The sequence below is a fragment of the Phoxinus phoxinus genome, assembly GCF_949152265.1.
Source record: "Phoxinus phoxinus genome assembly, chromosome: 7".
NCBI classification, from domain to species: Eukaryota; Metazoa; Chordata; class Actinopteri; order Cypriniformes; family Leuciscidae; genus Phoxinus; species Phoxinus phoxinus.
This window is the reverse complement of record NC_136882.1, coordinates 7,984,442-8,009,124: the sequence shown is the minus strand read 5'-3', so window position 1 is coordinate 8,009,124 and position 24,683 is coordinate 7,984,442. Positions and strand designations below refer to the sequence as shown.

Here is a 24,683-nt window from a genome sequence, read left to right as displayed (position 1 = left end):
GGATGTGATCATTAATTAAATGCATGAAAAATACACATATACTCGCACAAAAAAAATTGCAATACTTCACTCAGCATTTGTGTTTGGCAAAATAAATGTTCTTCAACCCAGATGAAGCTTTTTATAGACATCACACTAAAAACTGGGTTTTTAAGAGCATTAGATAATAAATAATTCTGCCGCATAAATCCTGTGTGTGTGTGTGTGTGTGTGTGTGTGTGTGTGTGTGTGTGTGTGTGTGTGTGTGTGTGTGTGTGTGTGTGTGTGGGTGTGTGTGCTGCTACAGTAAGTGTATAGGCACATTGTGTTATCACCAGGTGCCGGCTGTTTGTTCTCTGCCTGTGTGTATAACCGCACACTGTTCTGAATGCGTGTGTAATTGTGCAGCTGAATGTCTTCTCCTCTGCTATCAGTGTGCCTGCTGTTCAGACCCTCATGCCGTGTGCTAATGACAGACCCCTGGGCCCAATCTACAAGAGCTGGTCTCAGCCCAGCCGTTTAAGTCTAGAGTAAAGCAGGACACTGAGATTTAGACCGACACTGGAAAATAAGGAAAACGAAAAAAGAAAGAAATCCAAACTGGATAGATTCAATTCAATTCAATTCAAGTTTATTTGTATAGCGCTTTTCACAATACATATTGTTTCAAAGCAGCTTTACAGAAAATGCATTTCAAAAATATACATACAAAAATACAGTTAGTTAATCATAAAATTTAGGGCATAACATATCGCCGGCGTTGGGTCGTCTCATCACAGGCGTTGGGGCATCTGAAGTCTCCATGAGAGGCTGGATACATAACTGGAGCTGACGAACTCTATTTGAGTTATATTATATTAGATGAGGAGAAAGGCATTCGTTTAGAAGAATATGGTAAAAGACGTTTTGCAAAACTAAATTCAGCTAATCACTAGCCTTTTTTTTTTCGGGCTACAAAAAGAGAATAATAATTAAAAAAAAGCCAGACTCATGCTTGTCCATATAATGGCAGTGAATAGCAAAATTTAATTTTTGGGGGGCAGATTTCCTTTTGTTGTATTGCGTCACATTTTATCTTGATTTTTCACAACTTGTATGTTTCTCTGGTCGAGTCTGAGTGAACTGGGGATCTAAGTCTCATGAACGCGCAGTCGTGCACAGCGGCCAAGGTCAGGATTTTAGTGAAATAAAACTTTACATTTCTGTTTGTTTTTCACCAAACCCTATCATATACCCCAGAACACTTGGAATAAATGACAATGGGATCATTCTGTGATACTTTTGCATCTTTAAAAAAAAAAAAAGATTGATGCTGTTCCCTATTCACTGCCATTATACTGTATGGACGAACGCAAAAAAGCGGGACATTTTTTAAATTTCAACTTTTTTGGTCCAAAAAAGAAAGAACAGATATAGGCTACTGCATTAGAACAACACCAGAGTGAGTAAATTATGACTTAATTTTAATTTTAGTGTGAACTACTAAACCTTTAAAAAGTGCACTGTAAAAAACAGCCACATTTTGACAGTAACATGCTGTTTTCCATTAAAACAGTAATATACCGTAGAAAAAAAATGCGTTCTGGGTGATATATGTCGTTTTCAAGAAAGTAGTCTAGGAATATACTGTGAATTAACAGCGATCAAAGTCGACACTCAGAGGCTGTGTTCCAAATCACACCCTATACCCTCATTCACGTTCACTAATATAGTCCACTTGACTAAGTGAATAATTTCATAGTTAACCCTCAGGGGTCTGAGGGGTTTTGTGGGTCCTGGAGGTGTTCTGACATGCTCTGATAATTGTGCTTATTTCTGTTACTTGTGACATTTTCATGGCTAAAATCTTATTACACTGCATTCAGCACAAACTCTGCTACAATAATATGTCAGCAGCATGTATGTAAAAGTTTGTAGATTTGAGATGATAACATTTATGCGTGGTTTGTGAAAATGACAAAAAAAAAAGTCACTGAAATGAGGTTATGAAACCCAAACTGATTATTTATTCACAAGACTTTTGAAAATTGTATCACGTAGCCTAGAATATTTGCTCCAAAACTATGTGAAAATCACCTTGACTACTCATTCAGATCAGACAATATATTGATTTAAAATTTGTATGACATGACTTGTGTAAGAAAGCTTTATGCGAGTAGGCGTTAACCACCCATGAATATTGAGTGTTTCACACTTGAGAGAGACAAAGAGCCTCCCATAATGGCCCTATTAGGAGCTCTCAGGGCCTATGAGGAACTGTGAACAAAGAATGAGGAGATTTTAAAAAGAACGGCTTTTTGATTGTTTGGATTTATTTACAACACAACATAATCCAAAGATACACAACAAATGTCAAAAAAGCACATTATTTAACACACTGAACTAAAGACAGAGACTTAACCAGTCACACACCTTTGTGCCATTCCTGAAACATAGTAGCCTACATACCTGTAATTTCCCAGATGTTTGATTTTTCACTTTACCATGTTCTGCTCATATTGAAGTCAGCAGGACTATACCTAAAAAAAAAAAAAACAACAACCTGTGAACATGCTGATATCAAGAGAAACTAGGGCTGCACGATTTTGGGAATACATTTTAGATTTATTCTGGTTAAAATTGCTTTTTAAAATTTATAAAATACACACACACACACACACACACACATATATATATACATTATATATATATATATATACATATATATATATATATATATATATATAAAATGAACACCAGGCATACGTGCAGGACTGCATAAAATAATAACAATAGTAGGCTAAAGCAGGCATCGTTAAAAAGGAACACTTCAGTAACACTACACTAGAGAAAAATATATTTATTATCATATGTTACTTCAAATGTTTACATCGATATGACGTTACATCGATATGACGTTATGAAATGAGATTGGAGTAAAAACATGAAGCCTATGTTTGGGGCGTTTTGCGGATTTTTCTGTCCGAGCCCGGCCCGCGTCCGATAGGCATAAATATATATTTTTCTCATACTAATTACACATGTACGTTTGTTTGTGTGGAAATTTTTCGGAAATGTCAACAGATGAGCGCATCAGCGCGCAGAGCAACAAGGCTCTTGGCGCGCATGCACGTGTCTCGTTGTCACGGCTACATAAACAAATTTCCGCACACAGGGAGACAGATGTTATGGTAATATTTTACATGTATTTTAATCACAAAAACGAACGTTGCATCAAGTGAAAGCATCAGGCACATTGGCTACCTACATAATAAGATAAAATGTTCAATGCCGCGACTGAGAGCATTCACTGAAGCATCGAGCAACAGTTCGACTGCAATGTGAAGTTTATGCAACAATACAAACTAATATAATTCAGAATTATTTCTTACCTTAAAATCTTTCTTGTCTTCAAATCGCGTTCTTCTTCGGTAAATCCAATAATCTCACAGCATGTCTTCCAAACTCGACGACTGCAGGACTGATGAATTTTGGCGGCGCTTTGTTGTTGAGGTAATGGGGGCGTTCGCGCGACGCGTGGACGATTTGCATCTCTATATGTTTTGCGCGTGTGGGTGTGGTCACATTAAAACTAATGAGGAAGGATTAGATAACTTGGATATCTTGTTGGTTTTATACAAATTACTTAAACAGAGAATATTTGTTTTCGTTTTGAATCAGATAATTTAAAACTACACACTTAAATGTTTATAAATATATAGAGCTCACAAATGTGTGACAAGTATTCGCTGAGTTTTGTTTGTTTAGAGACGTGCTCAAGAAAAAAAAAAGTTCACGAGACGGAGAGGCAGAAAGCACACCCTGTTTAATTTCTTTATTTTACAAAAGCACAACGTTTTGTTTTGATTGTAAGTGGACACATACAAAAGTAGACATCTCACAGATTATTTTTTCATATTTATTAAGTCTGTATGACCATATTTGACGGAGTATTTTAAGTTTATTTAGCTGCTATGTAAAAAAAATCGCCCAAATCACGCCGGCGTGATTGCCGACCCCAGGGGGTTAATTCAGTTAAATTTCAAAGTTAATTCAGACACTGATGAACACCTGCTGTTAACAAGCAGAATCACTGAAGGAAAGAGGAACAAGAACAGAAAAAAAGATGAAATCAACTGAAGATAAAAGACATTAAATATCTGAAGATCTTAGCAGAGGAGGATTAAACAACTCCACATAAGTTGTTTAATTTACTAACTTATTTACTTTTTACTAACCAGAATTACTTTTACAGCAAGTCAGACATTTACAGAAGTTCTTATTAAAAGGTGACAGGGGTTTAGATGTCTTTTTTTTTTCATTTGGTGTTACCATGGTGGTGATCAGTCTTTGCTTTAGTTGGGCTCTTGACTTTTGAACATTAGTTTAACTTTGGCTGCAGTAGCTGTGTCTTTAAAATGCATTTGCTATGGCAAAAAAGCTGAAAGAAAACAGGATTAGATGACAGTGACTATTTGTTAATAGTCACAATCATCATCTAGTGGCCTGATTCACTGATCTCTTTTATTGTCCAATGTATTTATATGGGTGATGTTTTGTATTTTTGATTATGGTATCACTGTGATTTTACAGGAGTTTTGACAACCAGAAAATATATAGGATTTTAAAAAGTTAATGCTCAGAACATTTTGAACTTCAATATCAGACAGACATCAAGAATCGGAGTATGAATCTCAACAATGGTGACAATCAAAAACGTTTCATGCTGTAGTGCATGCTGGGTACCAGCATACTACAAATAAATAATGCATGACTCCCAGCATGCATTTTGACATAAAAAAATTATGCAGCTGAATTGTCTGGTTATTTTCTTTAATGTTTAGTTTTTGCTTTTATTTTTTCTGTTGGTTTTGTGTTGACTTTAAGTAGTGTGTTTTGTGATGTTCAGATTTGATATCTTTTTTGTTGATTGTCACCATTAAGTATTAACTAAATCTTTATATATAATTTTATAATTGCTTTTTATCCTATTATCTTTGAAATATGGCTACAGTTTTGTAAAAAGCATTTCAGTTGAACTAAAATATACTTTAATTTCCATTCAAACTTGTATGTCATGTATTGTAATGACAGAGTTGTAATTTAGGACATTTAAAATATATGAACTTTAATACAAGTCATGTACACTTACGTAAGCGGTCTTTAATTGAATATCATATTATTTGCAAGTAGGCTACAGTATATGAAAAATATACTTTTTTAAGATTTGATTTACACTATACGTGCACATTCAATACCATTAAGAACACTGTTTTCACAAAGGTACAGCTACAAATGAAATAAATCCTTTTCGAAAGATCCTAAGAAATAAAATAATAAAGCCATAAGCCATGGTCGACAGTCCAGAACAACAGAGACAAGCCTGAAGACACATGATAAGAGTGTTTGCACTGAACACTATGGTGATGAGCGAGGCGGCCGGTCAGATGTTCAGTTCAGACCTCAGAGAGCTTTCTGTGAGGTGTATCGGAGACTGGAGCTGTGTGAAGATGTACAGGTGACATGCCTTACCTTCCTGAAGGCCTTTACGGGATTTTACAGGATCTTTTTATCCTGTATTACTCGTTTTTCATGTTCTTTTATATGGAACGTTCGATGTTTTCTCTGCGCTCTTTATTTCTGTTTGTCTTTTCTCTTTTCACATATTATGTCTCCTCTCATATCTGCAGGTGTTTGATCAAAGATTTTGAGACGCGTCCATCAGTGATGCATCTGCTGGAGCATCCGTTCATTAAACAGGCTCATGGGAAAGACACGTCTCTCAGGCATCAGCTGTCAGTCCTCATCCGTGAGCAACAAGACGTGGGCAGCAGGACCAGGACCACCAGGTACATAAACAGCACTGTGTTAGAGGACCTCTCAGCTCTTTTATGAAACCAGATCGATATGTTCATGGGAAACAGGGAAACAGATTGCGGCACAGAAAAGGCAGAGCGTTAAACATCACCACTAGTTTTATAATAGCCTGCCAGTCTTAGATTGTCATTTTGAAATGGTTTGAGGCGTTTTTGATTCCTCTCATGGTCAGAGCAAAGATCTGGCAGCCTTGACCATTGTGAGGAGCTTGTATTGCATTCATCACTGTCTTCTGTAGATGCAGAGCTGTCCTAGTGGATTTATCACGTGTAAATATGAGACTGTGAGACTTGCTGTTGTGACACTATAGAAATATACGAATCAGATTTTTTTATATTACTGTGTCATCTATCAACTGCGTGTTGAGTGCTTCCTCTTTCCAGCAGATGGCAGTGTTATCTGTGGAGGAATGAAACTCCTCAGGTTTATCCTGAGAGCCAGGAGCATTAGATTCAGCATCACATTGACAGCTTCTATTAAGTCAAACGGATATCTCTGATGTTGTTGTACAGGAAAACATAATGAAAGCGTTTCCACTGGCTTCTCATCCAAAATACTCATTTAGACCCCTCAAAACCTGCAGATCGCGTCGAGGGGAGTGTAGTAGGCCTACACAATTGTGAATTTAAATGACTGCCCTGCCTATAGTATTCCTAGTGGTTGAGTTATATTAGCTCACATTCGCCTTTAGATTTGTTTAAAAGTGTCCTTTGCTGAATATCACATATAAGTATTTAACAGTATATAATGTTTCTGTGTACTGTATTCAAAAGCGTTCACAAAACGGTTTGCTTTGCCAAAACAAACAATAATTGCATTGCAACCAGGAAATATCTCATGTACACCAAGGCAGCAGTTATTTGTTCAAAAATACAGTAAACACAGACATATTATGATATACTGTAATTTAAAATAATTGTTTTCTATTTGAATCTGTTTAAAAATATATATTCTTTGTCTGATCAAAGCTTAATTTTCAGCATCATTACTCCAGTCTTCAGTGTCACATGATCCTTCAGAAATCATTCTAATATGATGATTTGATGCTCAAGAAGCATTTCTTACTATTATCAATGTTAAAAACAGTTGCGGTGCTTCATATTTTTGTGGAAACTGTGAAACATTTTTTCATGATTATTTTGATGAATAGAAAGTTCAAAAGAACAGCATTTATTTGAAATATAAATATTTTGTAACATTATTCCCGGTATCTCAGACAAGTCTTAATCATAGTCCCAGACTAAAATGCATGTTTGAGCTGTTTTAACTGAAAACAACTTGCATTGACATATCTTAAAATTTGTCAGTCCCATTGTCTTGTCTTAAGATGCGCACCAGTAATATATTTTTTTACCAGTAATGTTTCTTTTAAGGCACATTAATAAAAGCTACTAAAATGTCCTAATTGAACGAAGGGCTAATCCCGACTTAACCTAAGCCTTGTCTATGAAACCAGGCCTAATTGCCGTAAGGTCTCCTGTGCCTGTTGAGGCGGCAATCCCCGAACCCGGTGGTGGACACCGGAAGTAAGGGATGCCGTCAAGCTGAAGAAGGAGTCCTATCGGGCCTGGCTGGCTTGTGGGACTCCTGAGGAAGCTGACAGGTACCGGCAGGCCAAGCGAACTGCAGCCTGGGTTGTTGTGGAGGCAAAAAATCGTGCCTGGGAGGAGTTCGGTGAGGCCATGGAGAAGGACTACCGGTTGGCCTCGAAGAGATTCCGGCAAACCGTCCGGCGCCTCAGGAGAGGGAAGCGGTGCCCTACCTACACTGTTTAGGTGGGCAGCTGTTGACCTCAACTGGGGATGTCGTTGGACGGTGGAAGGAATACTTTGAGGATCTCCTCAATCCCGCCGTCACGACTTCCATTGAGGAAGCAGAGGCTGAGGGCTCGGAGGTGGACTCGTCCATCACCCATGCTGAAGTCACAGAGGCAGTCAAGACCAAGTCTTGGTTGACACGCCTCTGCAGCATCGCGTGGCAGTCGGGGACAGTAACAGACCGGGGTGGTGGTCCCTCTTTTTACGAAGGGGGACCGGAGGGTAGGGCTGAACGATATATTGTTATCGTATCTATATCTCGATATGAACTTTCAAGATATTACTATCGAAAAAAGCAACGATATCGACGATATAGATTCCCCCTCTCCGCGCTCGCCCTGCATACAACTCTGGCAGTCACAACAAACATCAGTTTTACGAGTGCCTTTGAATGCACAGCTAAAGCCAGCGCGCACACACTACCAGGGACGTGGGAACTATATTGTGAGAGGGGGGGGCGGCGTTTTTATGGTGACGCGTCATTGCTTGTCACGTGACACACCGCAGCAGCAACAACGCTGAATGAATGATGATCTGCTTTTATGACATTTTTCCTTTTTTATTCAGAATATTCACAAATGTGTTAGCTATGGCATGAAATATCTGATATTCTGATTGTCAAATACATGCAAGTGGAAGTATATTGTTGTTTAAACACCTTTATAACGATCGCGTTAGTTGAGCTGTATGCGCGATGGGCGCCGCCGTGTTAGTTTGTGCCGCAGACGCAGTTCAGAGAATCGGATCTGTTGGATTTACAACCTCTATGTTTACAACACGTGAATTCATCCACTTCTCCCGAAATACTTAAAAGTAAGTGGCTGGTGAACTGGACTGCACTTCAATGCACGTTCAATGTTCCACCAGCTGCTGCATTTGTTATTTATTGTTAAAGCAGAGCTGCAGTAAAAGGTTTGATTTGTATTTTTTTTTTGGTAATTTATGTTAATGTTGACTTGTTCTTAAAAATAAAACTATACTTTCCACATTTTTTTGTATTATGATCTTTTTATTTTTCTGAGAAATGCTTGGTATTCACCGAACCCCGTAGTCATATCGTATTGTATCGATATCGAGATATCTGGCATGAAAATCGAGATATGAAATTTTGTCCATATCGTTCAGCCCTACCGGAGGGTGTGTTCCAACTACAGGGGAATCACACTTCTCAGCCTCCCCCGGAAAGACTATGCCAGGGTACTGGAGAGGAGAATTCGGCCTATAGTAGAACCTCGGATTCAGGAGAGACAGTGTGGTTTTCGTCCCGGTCGTGGAACACTTTATTAGCTCCATACCCTCTCCAGGGTGCTGGAGGGTTCATGGGAGTTTGCCCAACCAATCCACATGTGCTTTGTAGATTTGGAGAAGGCATTCGACTGTGTCCCTCGCGGCGTCCTGTGAAGGGTGCTCTGGGAGTATGGGCCACTTTGCCCCATCAGACCAGGACCTTCAGCATGCACTGGGACGGTTTGCAGCCGAGTGAAGCGGCTGGGATGAGAATCAGCACCTCCAAATCCGAGGCCATGGTTCTCAGTCAGAAAAGGGTGGCTTGCCCACTTCAAGTTGTTGGAGAGTCCCTGCCTCAAGTGGAGGAGTTCAAGTATCTTGGGGTCTTGTTCACGAGTGAGGGAAGGATGGAACGGGAGATCAGACGGATCGGTGCAGCTTCTGCAGTAATGCGGTCGATGTACCGGTCTGTCGTGGTGAAGAAAAAGCTGAGCCGCAAGGCGAAGCTCTCAATTTACCGGTCAATCTACGTTCCTACTCTAACCTATGGTCATGAGCTGTGGGTCATGACGGAAAGGACATGGCATCTGTTCCTGTAAAAGGAGCTAGACGTGTAGAAACTTGGGCGATACAGCTTTAACACGCTGCGTGCGCTCCCTTCGCCCGCTGGCTTTCGGCTCATTCAAGCCAGCAAATTTCCGACGAAAAAGCCCATTCAACTTAAGAATGCGCTTCAGGTGTCTTTCACTTATAACGTACCCATGTCTCAATGCCAGAGACCGCAGTATATCTTTATATGACATTCCTAATTCAAAGTAAAATGTTGTGTCATCAGTCATCTCCATCTCCGACTGCTGTTTACAGTATTGACCGGTGTGGTTCCCTAAACATAACTCGTGGCCACGAGAAATAGATTGTTACCTCAACAAAATGATCTCGTGGCCACGACTTAATATGACGTTCCCATAAATAAATATCTCGTGGCAACAACATATTACATTCCCACGAGTTTATATGTTTTGGCCACAATAAAACTAAGTGAACCGAACATGTCCCCTCCCGGTCACAGTAGAATCCTACTACTAGAGTGTTAGATTAATACTCTTAACCCTAACTAACTCTCTGATTCAGGGTTAAATGAGGACTTCTGTCCTGAATTAATCTAACCCTGATGAACTCAATGCGATAAAGAGGATTTGACAATGTTCATTAATTTCCACAGTACTCTTGTTCTGAAGTGACTATAAAGACAATTTGAACTTGTTTTGAGAAAGTAGGGGTTAACTTGGTACGGTCTGTGATTGATAGTGAATAAACAGTCACTGGGTTGCCAGATTGTATCCCCTCGTTCCCCCAGGCCACGTATAATCTGCTAGCCTGATAGTGAGAGAGACGTAATGAGATTATGAGCTTGGCTGTGCTCTCTCTGTTTAGTCACTGATGGCAAATATCAGTGAAGTGATTACAGAGCGAGGGAACACTGATACACACACAGAAACAGCGCCACACACACTCAGTCTGTCTGTTTCTCGCAGTGTATTGTGTCTGTACGCTGTCATGTCCCCAGGGCCCGATGGGTTTTAAGAGCTGTGAAAAGAGCAGCTGCTTCCACATGATCTAAAGGTCAGAAATACAATAGAGGGTCAAACTCTGATGAAGTGCATTCATGACACGCTGTAATAGCCTTTAAACCCCAGAGAATAGACCCTGATACTGCAGACATTTTTAGTTTTTTGGTGTTTGCTAAGGCAAGAATCACAACTACTGTTCCTAATATTAAGGGTTAGGGATTTGAACAAGTCTCTAACACTAAGGGCCAGATTTTGTAAACAGGGCAAATTAGCGTTTAATACGCTTTCTTTTTTGGCGGTTAAATAATGCCGCAAATACCAGTAAATTGACGAGAGCAAACCTTAGTAAATCACCTTGCATGATTCATTTAAATCTCATAAAGTTTGCATCTTAAAGTGAAACTCCTACAAACGCATATGCAATAAGGTCAGCCGCAAAAATAAATGTCCAAGCCTTTTCAGCACAAATTTTTCACTGCGTGTCTTTGATGACAGTCATTTTTTAATGGCAAAAAAGGGTTTATGCTGGTTTAAGTGGTTAGTAAATTTGACCCCAAGTATTAACCTTTCATGTAACTCATTTTTACACCATTTGTGCTATGAAAGGTGAATAATACCTCAATGATGTGCCATTACATTTGATCAGACTCACATTTTTTAATCAGGCGGATGATAAAATGGGCAAAAATTCACATAGACTTACACTACCGTTCAAAAGTTTGTGGCCAGTAGATTATAGAGCTTTCTATTCATTAAAGAATCCTGAAAAACAATACATCACATTTTCAATATTGGTAATAATAAGAAAAAAATATTGAGCAGCAAATCAGTATATTAAATTATTTCTGAAGGATCATGTTTCGCTGATGCTGAACATTCAGCTTTGCATCACAGGAAAAAAATACATTTGAAAATATATTACAATAGAAAATAGTTATATTAGAGGGGACCTATTATGCAAAAATCTCTTTTATATTGTTTTTGAAAAGAATAATGTGTCGGCAGTGTGTATACACAACCACCCTATTGTGGTAACAAATCCATCCACTCTGTTTGTTATTTTGCCCATAAATCTGAAACAGTGTCTCAAAATTAGCCATTTAGACCCCGCCCACGACTGGCAACGGAATCTGCCTTATTAGCATAGCCCCTCCCCTTTAGTGAGCTCTATACACAGTCGGCCATATTTATCTCCTCGCCAGAGCATTTAACAGCAGCATTCAAGTAAGAAATGTATTCTTATTAAAGCTACTAAAGTTATTCAATCAAGAGCAGTGAGTGATTTTCAATCTTTTTGTTGTTTGGTTCGTATTAACAGCATATACTGCAGTAGGTATTATACATTACCCTGCTTACTCTTTAATACACAAATCCCTGCTGTTTAAGTTCACGAAAATAACCCACTGTGTTTATGTGAACTTTGTGTGTTTTTGACATAACCTTGTGTGTATTTTACAGTTTAAGCGCAATAATACATGAAAGAGAGCTTTCTGTGCGTGTGATTCGGATGTGTGCACTCAGAAAACCATTTATCAAAAGTTTAGACTGATATGCCTTTAAAACACATGCAAATATTATCTTTCATGATGATATAGAACTGCAATGTCACTTGAGTGTGACTGCGATAGAGAATAATCAAAACCAAACAGTTGTTTTGTTATTTAGCAGAGTATCAGAAGAGCTGTAAAGAGCTCTTCTGGGAGAGGGGGCGCAGCAGCAGCTCAATTGCATTTAAAGATGCATGCAAACAGCATTTTTTTTTTTTACTCAAAAATGGGCATTTACAACATAGTATAATAAATGGTCTGTGGGATATTTTGAGCTGAAACTTCACATACACATTCTGGGGACACCTGAGACCGGTATTACATCTTGTAAAAACAGGCATAATAGAATATATATTTTGTATACAATCAATTGTAAGAGTATTTCTCACAATTCCTGGTTTTAGTACTAATGTCAAACTTTTGAATGATAGTGTACATTGAAGGTTTCAAGTCCTGCAGAGTTTCGCTCCAGTTTGTCTCGACACCTGCCTAAATGTTTCTTATATTGCCTAGTAAGAGCTTGATTAGCTGGTTCAGGTGTATTTAATTAATGTATTAATAGTATTATTTAATGTTAAAGGAACCGTATGAAAGATTGTGGCCAAAACTGGTACTGCAATCACTTTCAAATTACTGTAGAGCGGTGTATCCCCTCCCCCTCCCCCCTGATTCGAGGTTGCCAGATAGGCTGCAGGATCTAGCAGGAACGTCGGCTGCTACAAGGAGCTTCCAATGGCAAGACTAGAGCAGATCTGGCAACCCGGATGCTGAAACACTACCGACTTCGTGATTGGTAGATAGGTGGAGGGTGGCGCATCAGGCCAAAACACTACATGACAACATCAACATCAGTTGAGGGCTGCAACTTTTAAATGACAATATCCTGGCCGGACTACTGTTGTCAGTGATATAAGTATTTGAAATGAACATGATTTACTGTCTACTGACATATCAGGGCCATTTTATGATGAATTGAAATACATTTCTTACATACGGTTCCTTTAATTAAACTAATGTTAATGTATTCATTAATAATTAATAGCTGAACTCAGCAGGACAGGACCCTCCAGGTGCAGGATAGGACACCCCTGAGCTAGAACACCACAACTCAACAGAACACCCTAGAATTTGCATAGCAACACCCTGACAACCTCCCACAACAACTTAGAATCCGGGCACTGAGTTTTGCATTACTGTAAAATTAAAAAAAATTAAAAATAAAATTGTTTATGATTGAATAGATCTTTGTTGTAATATTTATTGAGGCTCTAACATTGGTGTATTGTTTTTTTTATAGGCATGAGCGGATCAACACACGGAAAACCCTTATCATTGAGATCTGTGCTGATGATGATCTGGTGAACCTGGAGGTTTTAGATGAGGTATTTAGAGGATCTAGTTGGAATTTAAGCAAAGGCTTTCAAAAGAAATCAAAATTATTTCAAAGAAGATTAAAAATGCCTGATATCATGAAAATAAAAATAGCTAACAACAAGGTGGGGTATTTGCACTTGGTGTAAATAGACACTCTGTTTCATATTTGATGTTTAAATGTAATGAAATTCAATTACAAACTAATACTAAACTGTCTGCTCAAAGGATGTGAATTCAGTGAGTCTCTGTTAGTATAAACAAGAAGCATTTCCATCTTCAGCATCTCTCTTTTATAGGAAATAATCATTACACATCTTCAGAAGCGGTATCAGGATATGCAGATCTACACGTATGTTGGTGATATCCTCATAGCCCTTAACCCCTTCCAGAACCTCAGCATCTACTCTCCACAGGTGAGATGAGCAACATCAGGCTGTGTAATAGGGCATAATTAATGTCTAATGCATATCATTTTTGATCAAATGCGTAATTCATGTGGCATCCACTTTAAGTTGGCTTTCTGAATCAAAGCTTCCTTGTAGAGAGTGAACTAAGACGTAGTTTCCTGTCTGGAAATGTGTCTGTTCTCAGTTCTCAAAGCTCTATCATGGGATGAAACGCTCCACTAACCCCCCGCACATCTTTGCCACTGCTGATGCAGCCTATCAGAGCATGGTCACCCTCTCCAAAGACCAGGTGTGTCTGCACTGTCATTTATAAAACACATCTTACATATACATGGTTCACTATAGGAAGCTTGTTACCGCCACAGAATAAATTATTTTAAAAGATAATAGTGACTTTTCATCTGAGAAATAAAGCCCTTTTTTTAAGGGGTGGTAAAATGCCCTTTTCACAAGATGTCAAATAAATCTCTGATGTCCCCGGTCTGTGTGTGTGTGTGTGAAGTTTTAACACAAAATACCCCACAGATATTTTTATATAGCATGTTAAAGTTGTCACTTTTTGAGGGTTTGCAAAAACGCAACGTTTTGTGCCTGGCCCTTTAAATGCAAATGAGCTTCTGCAGAGGGCGTGGTTTCAAGAGCTCTTGTGTGTTAGCAGCTGCGATTACCTCACGCACACACACTAACATGACAGAAACTGTTCTGTCTTTAATGTTAAAACGGAGTCTGACAAAGATGGAGAGACTCAAGAAGAAGTGACAACATGTAGAAGCAACAGGACGTCTCTGAATGGTTAGTTGATGAATTTATGTTGCTGATGTGGAGTTAACTATCTTCAGTTAGCATATTCTGTCATGATAATCTATAAATCGCTCGTATAGGAACTGTTGTGAGATCCACACAGAGTGACTTTCTATTGCATGTGAAAAGACGGATGCTAAAGTTTGAGCTGACTCACAAATGTAACTCTTCCTCTTCTCAACATGGACTGTGTTCCCGGGGACGGGGCTTATGTACATTTTAGGGTTGCTGATGTCACTAACCTGTGAGGAATGTCGTGTAGTCCCTACCAGCCGTGTGTTGTAGTCCTTTTCTTTAAAAGCAAATATCTTACTTTGCTTTGAACTTTGAGTGTTGTAACTTTGCAGATGTTTTTTATGATCAAACAGCAACATTACACACTAACTAAAGTTAGAAAAGTGAAATCATACTCAACCACCCCTTTAACCACATCACAAGTTACTGTGTTATAACATTATGTGGTATAAATGAGATGTTGTTCCATTTTGGGGGAATAACAAACAAACATCCTCCTATTGGTTCTCCTGGGTATGTTAATCTATGCATGTGCTAGCTCTGTACATTGTGTTTATATATTTTCCTTGTTTCTGTCTGTGAAGTGCATAATCATCAGTGGAGAAAGTGGAGCTGGTAAAACGGAGAGTGCTCACCTCATCGTCCAACATCTCACATTTCTGGGCAAGGTACTCACAACTTTGATACACTACCTAAATCTATTCATAAATACTTTAATTGCTTCAAATAAACACTTCAGTAACCGATCTTTCATGTTTGATTATGGGATTCTTGATGATTTTCCCTTTAGCGATGTAATCAATATGGCTGTAAAATTAGCAGATTAAAAATCTGGGTCAGGCTCTTCAAACATCATCTGTTGTTTTCTATTTCAAGGCTAATAATCGGACACTTCGTGAGAAGATTCTTCAAGTGAATCCCCTGGTGGAGGCGTTTGGTAATGCGTGCACGGCCATTAATGATAACTCAAGCCGCTTTGGAAAGTACCTGGAGATGAAGTTTACACCCACAGGGGCTGTGATGGGTGCCAAGATCTCCGAGTATCTTCTGGAGAAATCCAGAGTCATCAAACAGGCTACGTGAGAAACCACTTTGCCTAGACCTTTGGCCATCAGAACGTTAAAGTCAACATTGAACACTGTTTGCAACCCTTTTTACTTCTGTAATGTGAAATATTTCTGAGTGAAACATAATATTAACAAGATAAACAAAACATGTAGGGAAGGACTTGATTTTACCCATAGTCAATTGATGGGATGGTGAAAAGTGGTCTTTGACAGGTAACCATCAACCAAAAAAAAGAATTCATTTCCAGGATGTTTTTCTTTGGAATTGTAATTTGTGGGTCAATCACTCCACATAAGGCCACTCATGTTGACTTTAAACTTTTTAACAATTCTGTCCCACATTTTTGCTTACATATATTATTCTTCACATCTTACATTTTCTTTTGCAGGGGCGAGAAAAACTTCCACATATTTTACTATATCTATGCTGGTCTTTACCACCAAGACAACCTCAAGAAATACAGACTTCCCAACAAAACTGCCCCCAGGTTCTAACGTTTATTTGTAACAAACTCTAAATTTAAAAAGATGTGTAATTCTGAATCTAGTTAACATATCTACAATTAGGATCAGAGATTCATGTTACTTTTTTGGTCTTTCAGATACATTGATTGTTTTAATGGTCAAGTAATGCAGGACATCATCTCCAGCAAACTGTACAAGGAGCAATTTGGTGCCATTCAGGACTGTTTCCGTATCATAGGATTTACTGAGGAGGTACAGCTGAAATCCGGATTTATATTTCTTAATCATATGCAATTATGCAATAATTATTAAAGGGATTGTTCCCTAAAAAAATCATGTCTCTCATGTTGTTCCAAACATGTATTAATTTATTTCTTCTGTGAAACATAAAGAAGATTTTAAAAAATGTAAATTATTTTTTTTGTCCATAAAATGAAAGTCAATGGGGGTCCAAATTTGTTTGGATTTGGATGGGGTCCAAATTTGTTTCAAATCCTAACCTTCTTCAGAATATCTCCTTTTATATCCCACAGAAGAAAAGTCATACAGGTTTGAAATGACACAAAGAAGGATTTTATTATTTTTGGTTGAACAATCCCTTTGAGAAGCAATTTTGTTAGTCAGGCTTTCTTCCATGTTTTTGTGCATACTTCAATATAAAATATTTCATATCTTGATATACAGGAAGTGAATTCTGTGTACAGAATTCTAGCAGCCATTTTAAATACAGGAAATATTGAGTTTACATCCGCCAGCTCCCAACATCAGAGCGACAAGAGTGAGGTGCCCAACTCTGAGGCCTTAGATGATGGTAAGTGCCTGATTATTTCCATGAATGTTAGTTTCTAGGTTTGCATTTACGAAACCCACATTTTCCTCATGACATAAATCTCACAAATGTTGTCAGTAATAATTTGGCAGACAAAAAGCAAGAGTTACTGATCCATTCCTGATGTTCTTCTCTCTTTATGTGCTGCGGACAGCGGCCGCTCTGCTCAGTATCGGCTCAGAGGAGCTTCAGGAAGCTTTGACCTCCCACTGTGTGGTAACTCGTGGAGAAACCATCATTCGCACCAATACTGTGGACAAGGCCACTGATGTGAGAGACGCCATGTCTAAAGCCCTGTACGGACGTCTCTTCAGCTGGATTGTGAATCGCATTAATGCTCTGCTACAGCCTGACACTAACATCTGGTACGGCAAAATAACATCACCATCATCATGGTGGCATGCTTCAGTTTACTGTTAAAATACACCCAAGCCTACCATTTTGCAAAGCCCTTTAGTAATTCATTGACACAGCTTTTAGACCAGTTTGAAATTTCATGATGGTCTTATTATTATCCACCCAAAAATGAAAATACTGTCACCACCCTTGTGAAAAGCTTGTGTTGTGTTTTTCAAATCTTAAATGTATATTGTTAAAAACTGTACTTTCAGATAATATAATATGAATGAAATAAAAGGCCACTTCAGTGTACTTAAAAAGAGTACACTTTCATGGCTGTTTTTAAAAGTGTACTTAAAGGAGTCCGCACTGACAAAATGGGCTTTAAATAAAACTTGTCTGCCTATGCAGTAGAAAGGTGAGAATTGTTTTGAAATCGGTGCTACCTAACTAAAAGAAAAAACAGTTAGGAACAAAAAAAACATAATGTATGTTGTCAATCCCACCAGTCTGTTATAGATACCCTTGTGCTTTAGTAGGATATACTTCTGAGTATGGAGCCCCTAAAGGGACATGCTGAAGGAAACAAATATGAGATGGAGGGAAAAATATTTGTCAATGCCTTTGCGTCCTCTCGCACAACGTTTTGTGTTCCCCCGAGAAACTTTGTGTTTGCTCGCAAAAAAACTCAAAAGCGTTTTGTTTCTTGTGGGAGTTTCTTGTGGGAACACAAAGGGTTTGCGAGTGAATGCAAAGTTTCTAAAGGGGAACGCAAAGTTTCTCAGGGGAATGCAACGTTTCTCGGGGAACGTAAAACATTTGCAAGCGAACGTAAAGTTTCTCGGGGGAACTCAAAGGTTTTGCGAGCGAATGCAAAGTTTCTCGGGGAACGGCAAGTTTCTACGGGGAATGCAAAACATATTCAAGCAAGCGCACATTTTCTGGGGGGAACATACATTTTTTGCAAGCGAGCGTCCAAGATTCTCGGGGGGAACACAAAGGTTTCGCGAATGAACGCAAAGTTTCTCGAGGGAACGCAAAGGTTTTGCGAGCGAACGTAAAGTTTATCGGGGGAACGCAAGACATTTGCTAGAGAATGCAAAAACATTGACTTATTACTCTTCCTCCCATCTCATATTTTTTTCCACCACCATCTCCCTTTAGGGGTTCCTTATGGTGTTGACCTGAATTGTTCCCGGGTGCAAGAATTCAAAGAGTAAACATTTAGCGGGAGTGAGTTACTTTGGCTTTCCAGTAAAGGATCCAGCGCGTTGTAGGCAGCGGCTAAAGGCTGCAAAGTATCGTAAATATAGAGAGAACGCCGCGGGGAAATCTGAAAAACATCTGTATTTGAAGTCAGCATTTTAAAATGGATGACCATGAACACAGTGTTTTATGCCAAATCGAGGGGAAAAGATTTCAAAAGAAACTGCCGTTTTGTCAGTTCCGCCAGAAGTAATACAGGTAAGCCATTGCATACAGGTAAGAAAGCTGCTGCCATAGTGTTTCATTTTTACCATAATGCTGTTGGGAGTCGACAGTACGAAACACTTTTCCCACCCTTACAATAACTGTTCTGTTAATAACCCTCCGTCATTACAAATGCCCACGGGCGGACAAATATACATGAATTTCTCAGTCCAAGACAGAGAAAGAATAAACAATGTTCATTTACATATACATTGTAACAATACAATGCGGGCTGAAAATCGGCGAAGAGACAGTACACTTTAAACTCGCATTAAATGGAAGTTGTGATAGTCTTTTCTTCCCTATTTTGATATATCCCAGTGAAACGGCTTCTCCAACAAGAACAAATGTTAGGCCGGGCTTGATTTTGTTTGTGTGCAATTGACTGGATGGTTGTATAGTTGTGATTTGCTATTGCTGTGATCTCATATGACACATTTAAGATGGTCACCAGCCAAACCAATATAACAACCTTTTACCTGCTGGTCAAAAAAAAAGTCTTCATACCCTGGTTAAGGCTTTTTCAGCTATTGAGCTCATCTTTGTGGATTGACTTTTATATCAAGTTAATTTAACGATAATTTTAAGGTAATTTCTAAACTTTCATCCCAGTCTCCCTCCTTGAATCTCTCCGTTACGGATGCGTTTACATGCTCAAGCATCATCTCCAGCGATGACCTCCAGTCTAACCAGCTCAGAATATTAATACCCACAGCAAAAGAAGAAAAGAGCTAGAAAAAAAGAGGGTTGTATAAATTTTTGATACAGAGTTACATTGGAAAAAATAATATGCAGATGATTAAAAAGACTTCAGAGAGAGTGGAGAAGCCGTTCATTGATCCGAGTGAATCCTGTCAGACTTCAGCCACGGGCTTGTCAGAGAAACTCACGTCTTCCACCTCGATACACACGGTCCAAATTCTGCCATTTCCACTCCAATCAGCAGCGCATTCAACATTATTGCCACTAATAACCTGTTAGCGGGAGCAGAAGGTGACCTCTGGTCGCTGTCTGAGGAGTTTGGAGGAGATCGCGATTGGCTGAATGTTCAGAGACGAGCGCACCAGCTCTTTGTAAATTGAAATGACATGCTGAAGCAGACCTGTGTTTTTAAAGGTCTTTGTTTCTGTGTTTTCGTGGTTGACAGGTTGTAAAATATTTAGTTGTTTGGGTCATTAGCGTGGTTAAGGCCTTAATGTGTTGTGATGGTCAGCTAATGTTTGTCTCTGTGTCTTTGAAGTACGGCTGAGAGTGGAATGAACGTGGGGATTTTGGACATCTTTGGTTTCGAAAACTTCAAGAAGAACTCATTTGAGCAGCTGTGTATCAACATCGCTAACGAACAGATCCAGTTCTACTTCAATCAACACATCTTTGCCCTGGAACAGGTAAGACTTTCTCTGTGCACAAACACCTTTAAGCAGGTGAATGTTAGATTAAGTTCATCTTAAACCAACCAATATTTGTCCTTGAATACATCTGTGTATATCAGTGTACATAGCGAAGAAAGAAAATGTGTAATAATATTTTCTCCTCGGTAGAAACTCTGTGCCTCTAGAACCATTGTTCAGTCTATCAAGTGGCCTGACGCTTTCTTATGACTTATTAATTAGTCAAATCTCTCTCGTGTCATATGTGGCCTTAACCAACTGTCCCTTGTAGTGTACTTAACATCTTTCAAATATATTTTTTAAAACTGTACTTGCAAATAATATAAAGGCCACTTAAGTGCACTTACACTTTGAATAGCTTTTTCTTAAAGTCCCCCTGTGGTGAAAATCCAGCTTTTAATGTTGTTTATATGTCTGTGTGGTGTTTTTAATATTTGCTTTAAGACAAACCATGTGTAAATTCATAAGTCAACAGGATTGCTGAGTATTTTCTCCATAATACTGCAGTGAACCAAAGACAGTCTCAAAAACACGGTTTGAAAACGAGTGGATCTCGGAGCTGCTGTGAGTGAGTGGAGGCGGGGCTCATTTGCATATTCATAGAACCACGTTTACTAAATGAGGCAAGGGTGTAGAGTTACATTCAAGCTATTTGTGCTAAGGCATGGGTAATTGTTTGTTTTTTTTCAAGGGAAAAAAAAACGTTTAAATATGTCATTTTGGTGATCAAAGATGAGTTTTATGTGATAAAATTATTGACTACAGGGGGACTTTAACTTAAACTTTAATTTAAATACATAAAATACAAATTTCAATAGAAATGGCATTAAAGTATATTTTAGTTTACCATAAATGCTTGTCAGTAAATTCAGCTGTAGGCCGACACTTTCAAAGACAATGGGTGTAATTATGAAAATACATTTTAAAGATGTACTTAATAAACTATAATACATCCAATTGAATTTAACATTACATTCAGTTGACACTTTAAAGTATATTATTTCTGTAATAAGTATAGTGTACTTTTTCCCACACATTAAGGGGACAAGTATTGTTTTGCTTTGTTTCCCACACAATATATGATGATATAATGAATTCTGCATGTACCATCCATTATTCACGTATATTTTTAAATTTCAAATTGTATATGATTATTTCATGATTGGCCCTGCATTTTATGCACAAATATGTGACCCTGGACCACAAAACCAGTCACATAGGGTCAATTCTTTAAAATTGAGATTTATACATAACATGAAAGCTGAATAAATAAGCTTTCCATTGATGTGTGGTTTGTTAGGATAGGATAATATTTGGCCGAGATACAACTATTTGAAAATCTGGAATCTGAGGGTGCAAAAAAATAAAACATTGAGAAAATCCCCTTTAAAGTTGTGCATTTATGTTCACGATTGTGCAGCATTCACTCACAAAAATAAATGTTTTATATATTTACGGTAGGAAATTTACTAAATATCTTCATGGAACATGATCTTCACTTAATATCCTCATGATTTTCAGCATAACATAAATTTTTTTTTTTTTTTTTTTTTACCCATACAATGTATTGTTGGCTATTGGCACAAATATACCAGTGCGACTTGTGACTGGTTTTGTGATCCAGGGTCACATATGGGTAATATATAAAACTTTAAAATAAGATTGTTAATATTTGTAGCAAATAAGATGATCTTTTAACATCTTCTCTACACGTTCTTGTTGATGTTAAGGTACAGAATACATTAGACGTGTGTTATGAAGTAGTGTGTGTGTTTGTTCAGATCGAGTATCAGAGTGAGGGTGTAGATGCCAGTCTGGTGGAGTACGAGGACAACAGGCCCATTCTGGACATGTTTCTTCAGAAGCCCATGGGTTTACTGTCTCTGCTGGACGAGGAGAGCCGTTTCCCACAGGCCACTGACCAAACACTCGTTGGTAAGACTCTCTGCTTAGCGTTTCATCAGTACTGTAAATGTCACATTAGTACTCTTTCATGTAAAGTTACTTATATGATGTTCAATATACATTCTTTTTAAATAATAATGCTATAGCAAGCCAGTATAAATTGAAAAGTTCTCATTGTGTTTACTTCATGTTTGAGGTGATATGTACGTGAGATGACTTCGTTATTTTGATAACTGTTTTGTACCATGTTCTGATGAATGCTGAAGATGTGTCAGTTTGATAAGATTCTCCACTCACCTTCAGTTTTTGTAATAAAGATAAGTTTCAGGATAACCTGAGAAACAAGTACTTCTGGACACCCAAGCGTGTGGAGCTTTGCTTTGGGATCCAGCATTATGCGGGCAAGGTAAAGAGCTTGATTTCATAAAATCTCACTCACTTTTATGCTGTTTTACTAAAAGATGAAATATAATGCAGTAATAAGTTAAATCAAAATCAATAGATATAATATTTGTTAAATAATATAGATAATATATGTGTCATGGTGTAAAGAAGAGATGCGTAACAGAACGAACAATATTTAATAGAATTCAACACAATCCATACATTTTAACACAAGACAATGAACTGAGGAAGACTGAAGGCTTAAATACACAGAGGAAAGATCATCAACGGAACAGGGAACAGGTGTGGACTAATTAGAAACCATGACAACCTATAAACACAGGCTAAACAGTGACAATGAAAACAGACTAGAAACTAAACAACGTTTTTGAAGGAAGTCTCGTGTTCAACAAGGCTGCATTTATTTAGTAAAAAATACAGTAAAATAGAAACAATTATAATAGTATTACAATTAATTTACGGTAATTTACTCTAGTAATGGCAAAGCTTAATTACTCCATGTCACATGATCCTTCAGAAATAATTTCTAATAGTCTGATATCTTATTATTATCAATGTTGAAAACAGGTGTGCTGCTTAAAATTATTAGACAAACATAATACACTTTTTGAGAATGCTTCCATGAATACAAAGTTCAAAAGAACAGCATTTATTTTAAATATAAATATTTTGTAACATTAGACTGTTGTTTTTCCTCGATTTAATGCATCATTGCTGAATAAAAGTATTGATTTCTTTAACAAAGATGTGTAATGATTCTGTTTATTGAAATAGTTGTGTTTCTCTGTCAGGTCTTGTATAATGTCAGTGGTTTCCTGGAGAAGAACCGTGACACTCTTCCTGCAGACATCGTGGTGCTTTTGAGGACGTCAGAGAACAAGCTCCTGCAGCAGCTGTTTTCCAGTCCTCTGACTAAAACAGGTACCAGGATCATTCATCCCGAGAGCTGTTCATGTCACGCCTGCGGTGTCCCTTCTCTCGCCTCCCTAGCCAATCAGACTCGATTGTCGGTCCAAATACTGTGGTGCCAAGAAGCATCTGGGAGGTTGGAACAGAGTGTCATTTTATTGGAAAAATTAGTAATGGTGTTAAACTTATCTCAATTGACCGTTCGCAAAGACCCGCCCTCCCTTAGTTACTGTCGCTATGTGCGACAAGCTACGCCGCTCTCACACAGTGAAAAACACATCGCGGAGCAGAGAGGAGACTGACAACACACTGACAGACAGGACAGACCAGGTTACTTTTCGGTTACTTTTGATATTAAACAAAGTCTCACCTTTCAAATTTGGTCATTTTTTAAAATAAATTTAAACAATAAATACCGTTTTGTGGCTCTTTAATGTGTCTGCCAGATCGCTGTCGAGCCTCAGTTAAAGCTGCTCGTGAACCGATCATCTCTTCCTTCTAGTTCATTTATAGCATCAAATAAACATGAATGAACATCAGAAGGAATGTTGTTTTAACCGCGGAAAGGCGTCAGTACACTCCACTTCTCAAGTTCAAATCCTCCCATGTTAATCTACTAACTCTCCTGACTGCTTTGTTGGACAAAATGGCGGATGGCGAAGTATGATTGGTCAGATCACCTGTCAATCAAGCTCCCTGCGAAGGAAGGGTCAATTGCTTTAGATGCTTCACAGCCCATTTTCACCTTCCAGAGGTCACCGGGTCATGTCAGGGCCAATAAAATTCCTGATGGTGGATTGAAAAATGTTAAGATTTGTTGGTGTGAATGTTTGTTGTAAAACATAAAGCAATCTTTTGAAAGTGATGATGTTCACACTTCAGCCCAGACACCTGTTGTAATAAGATTGATTCTCTTTGTCATTATGGCCCTGTTTACAGCTGGTATTAAGATGCGCTTTGGTCAATCGGATCACAAGTAGAAGAGGGAGACACATGCCCGTTTACACCTGGTGTTGTAATCCGTCTCTTTTGTCCACTTTCAAACACTTATGTCCTGATTTCTTCAAGGGGAGAGTCTATGGGCGGGTAAATGTATCTTTTTTTTTTCCAGATCTTTCGATATAATGGACAAAATAAGCTTGCTCAATTTACATAAGAAACAAGTCTGGTGACAGAAAACCATACGGAGAGCATCAGCTTTCATTTCTGCTCTGATAGACACAAGACCAGCCGAACGCTGTGAGTGTTAGAAAGCAGGAATGGTTAGAGAACATTGTGCTTGTTATTTATCAACACATTTTTTTATCTT

The 24,683-nt window shown here is 38.3% G+C and overlaps 1 protein-coding gene across 1 annotated transcript; it reads left to right on the top strand.

Moving 5' to 3' along the window:
• Positions 1-5,384: 5,384 nt before the first annotated feature.
• On the top strand, positions 5,385-24,354 carry LOC307001208 (myosin-IIIb-like; the record flags this gene model as incomplete). The annotated part of the gene is made up of 16 exons (XM_079617429.1): positions 5,385-5,476; positions 5,649-5,807; positions 13,295-13,379; positions 13,668-13,784; positions 13,963-14,067; positions 15,179-15,262; positions 15,471-15,673; positions 16,051-16,149; positions 16,264-16,378; positions 16,811-16,937; positions 17,110-17,320; positions 20,005-20,152; positions 21,937-22,090; positions 22,378-22,466; positions 23,257-23,386; positions 24,314-24,354. The coding sequence occupies 16 exons, from the start codon at positions 5,385-5,387 to the stop codon at positions 24,352-24,354; spliced, it is 1,959 nt and encodes a 652-aa protein (XP_079473555.1).
• Between the last annotated feature and the right edge of the window lie 329 nt (positions 24,355-24,683).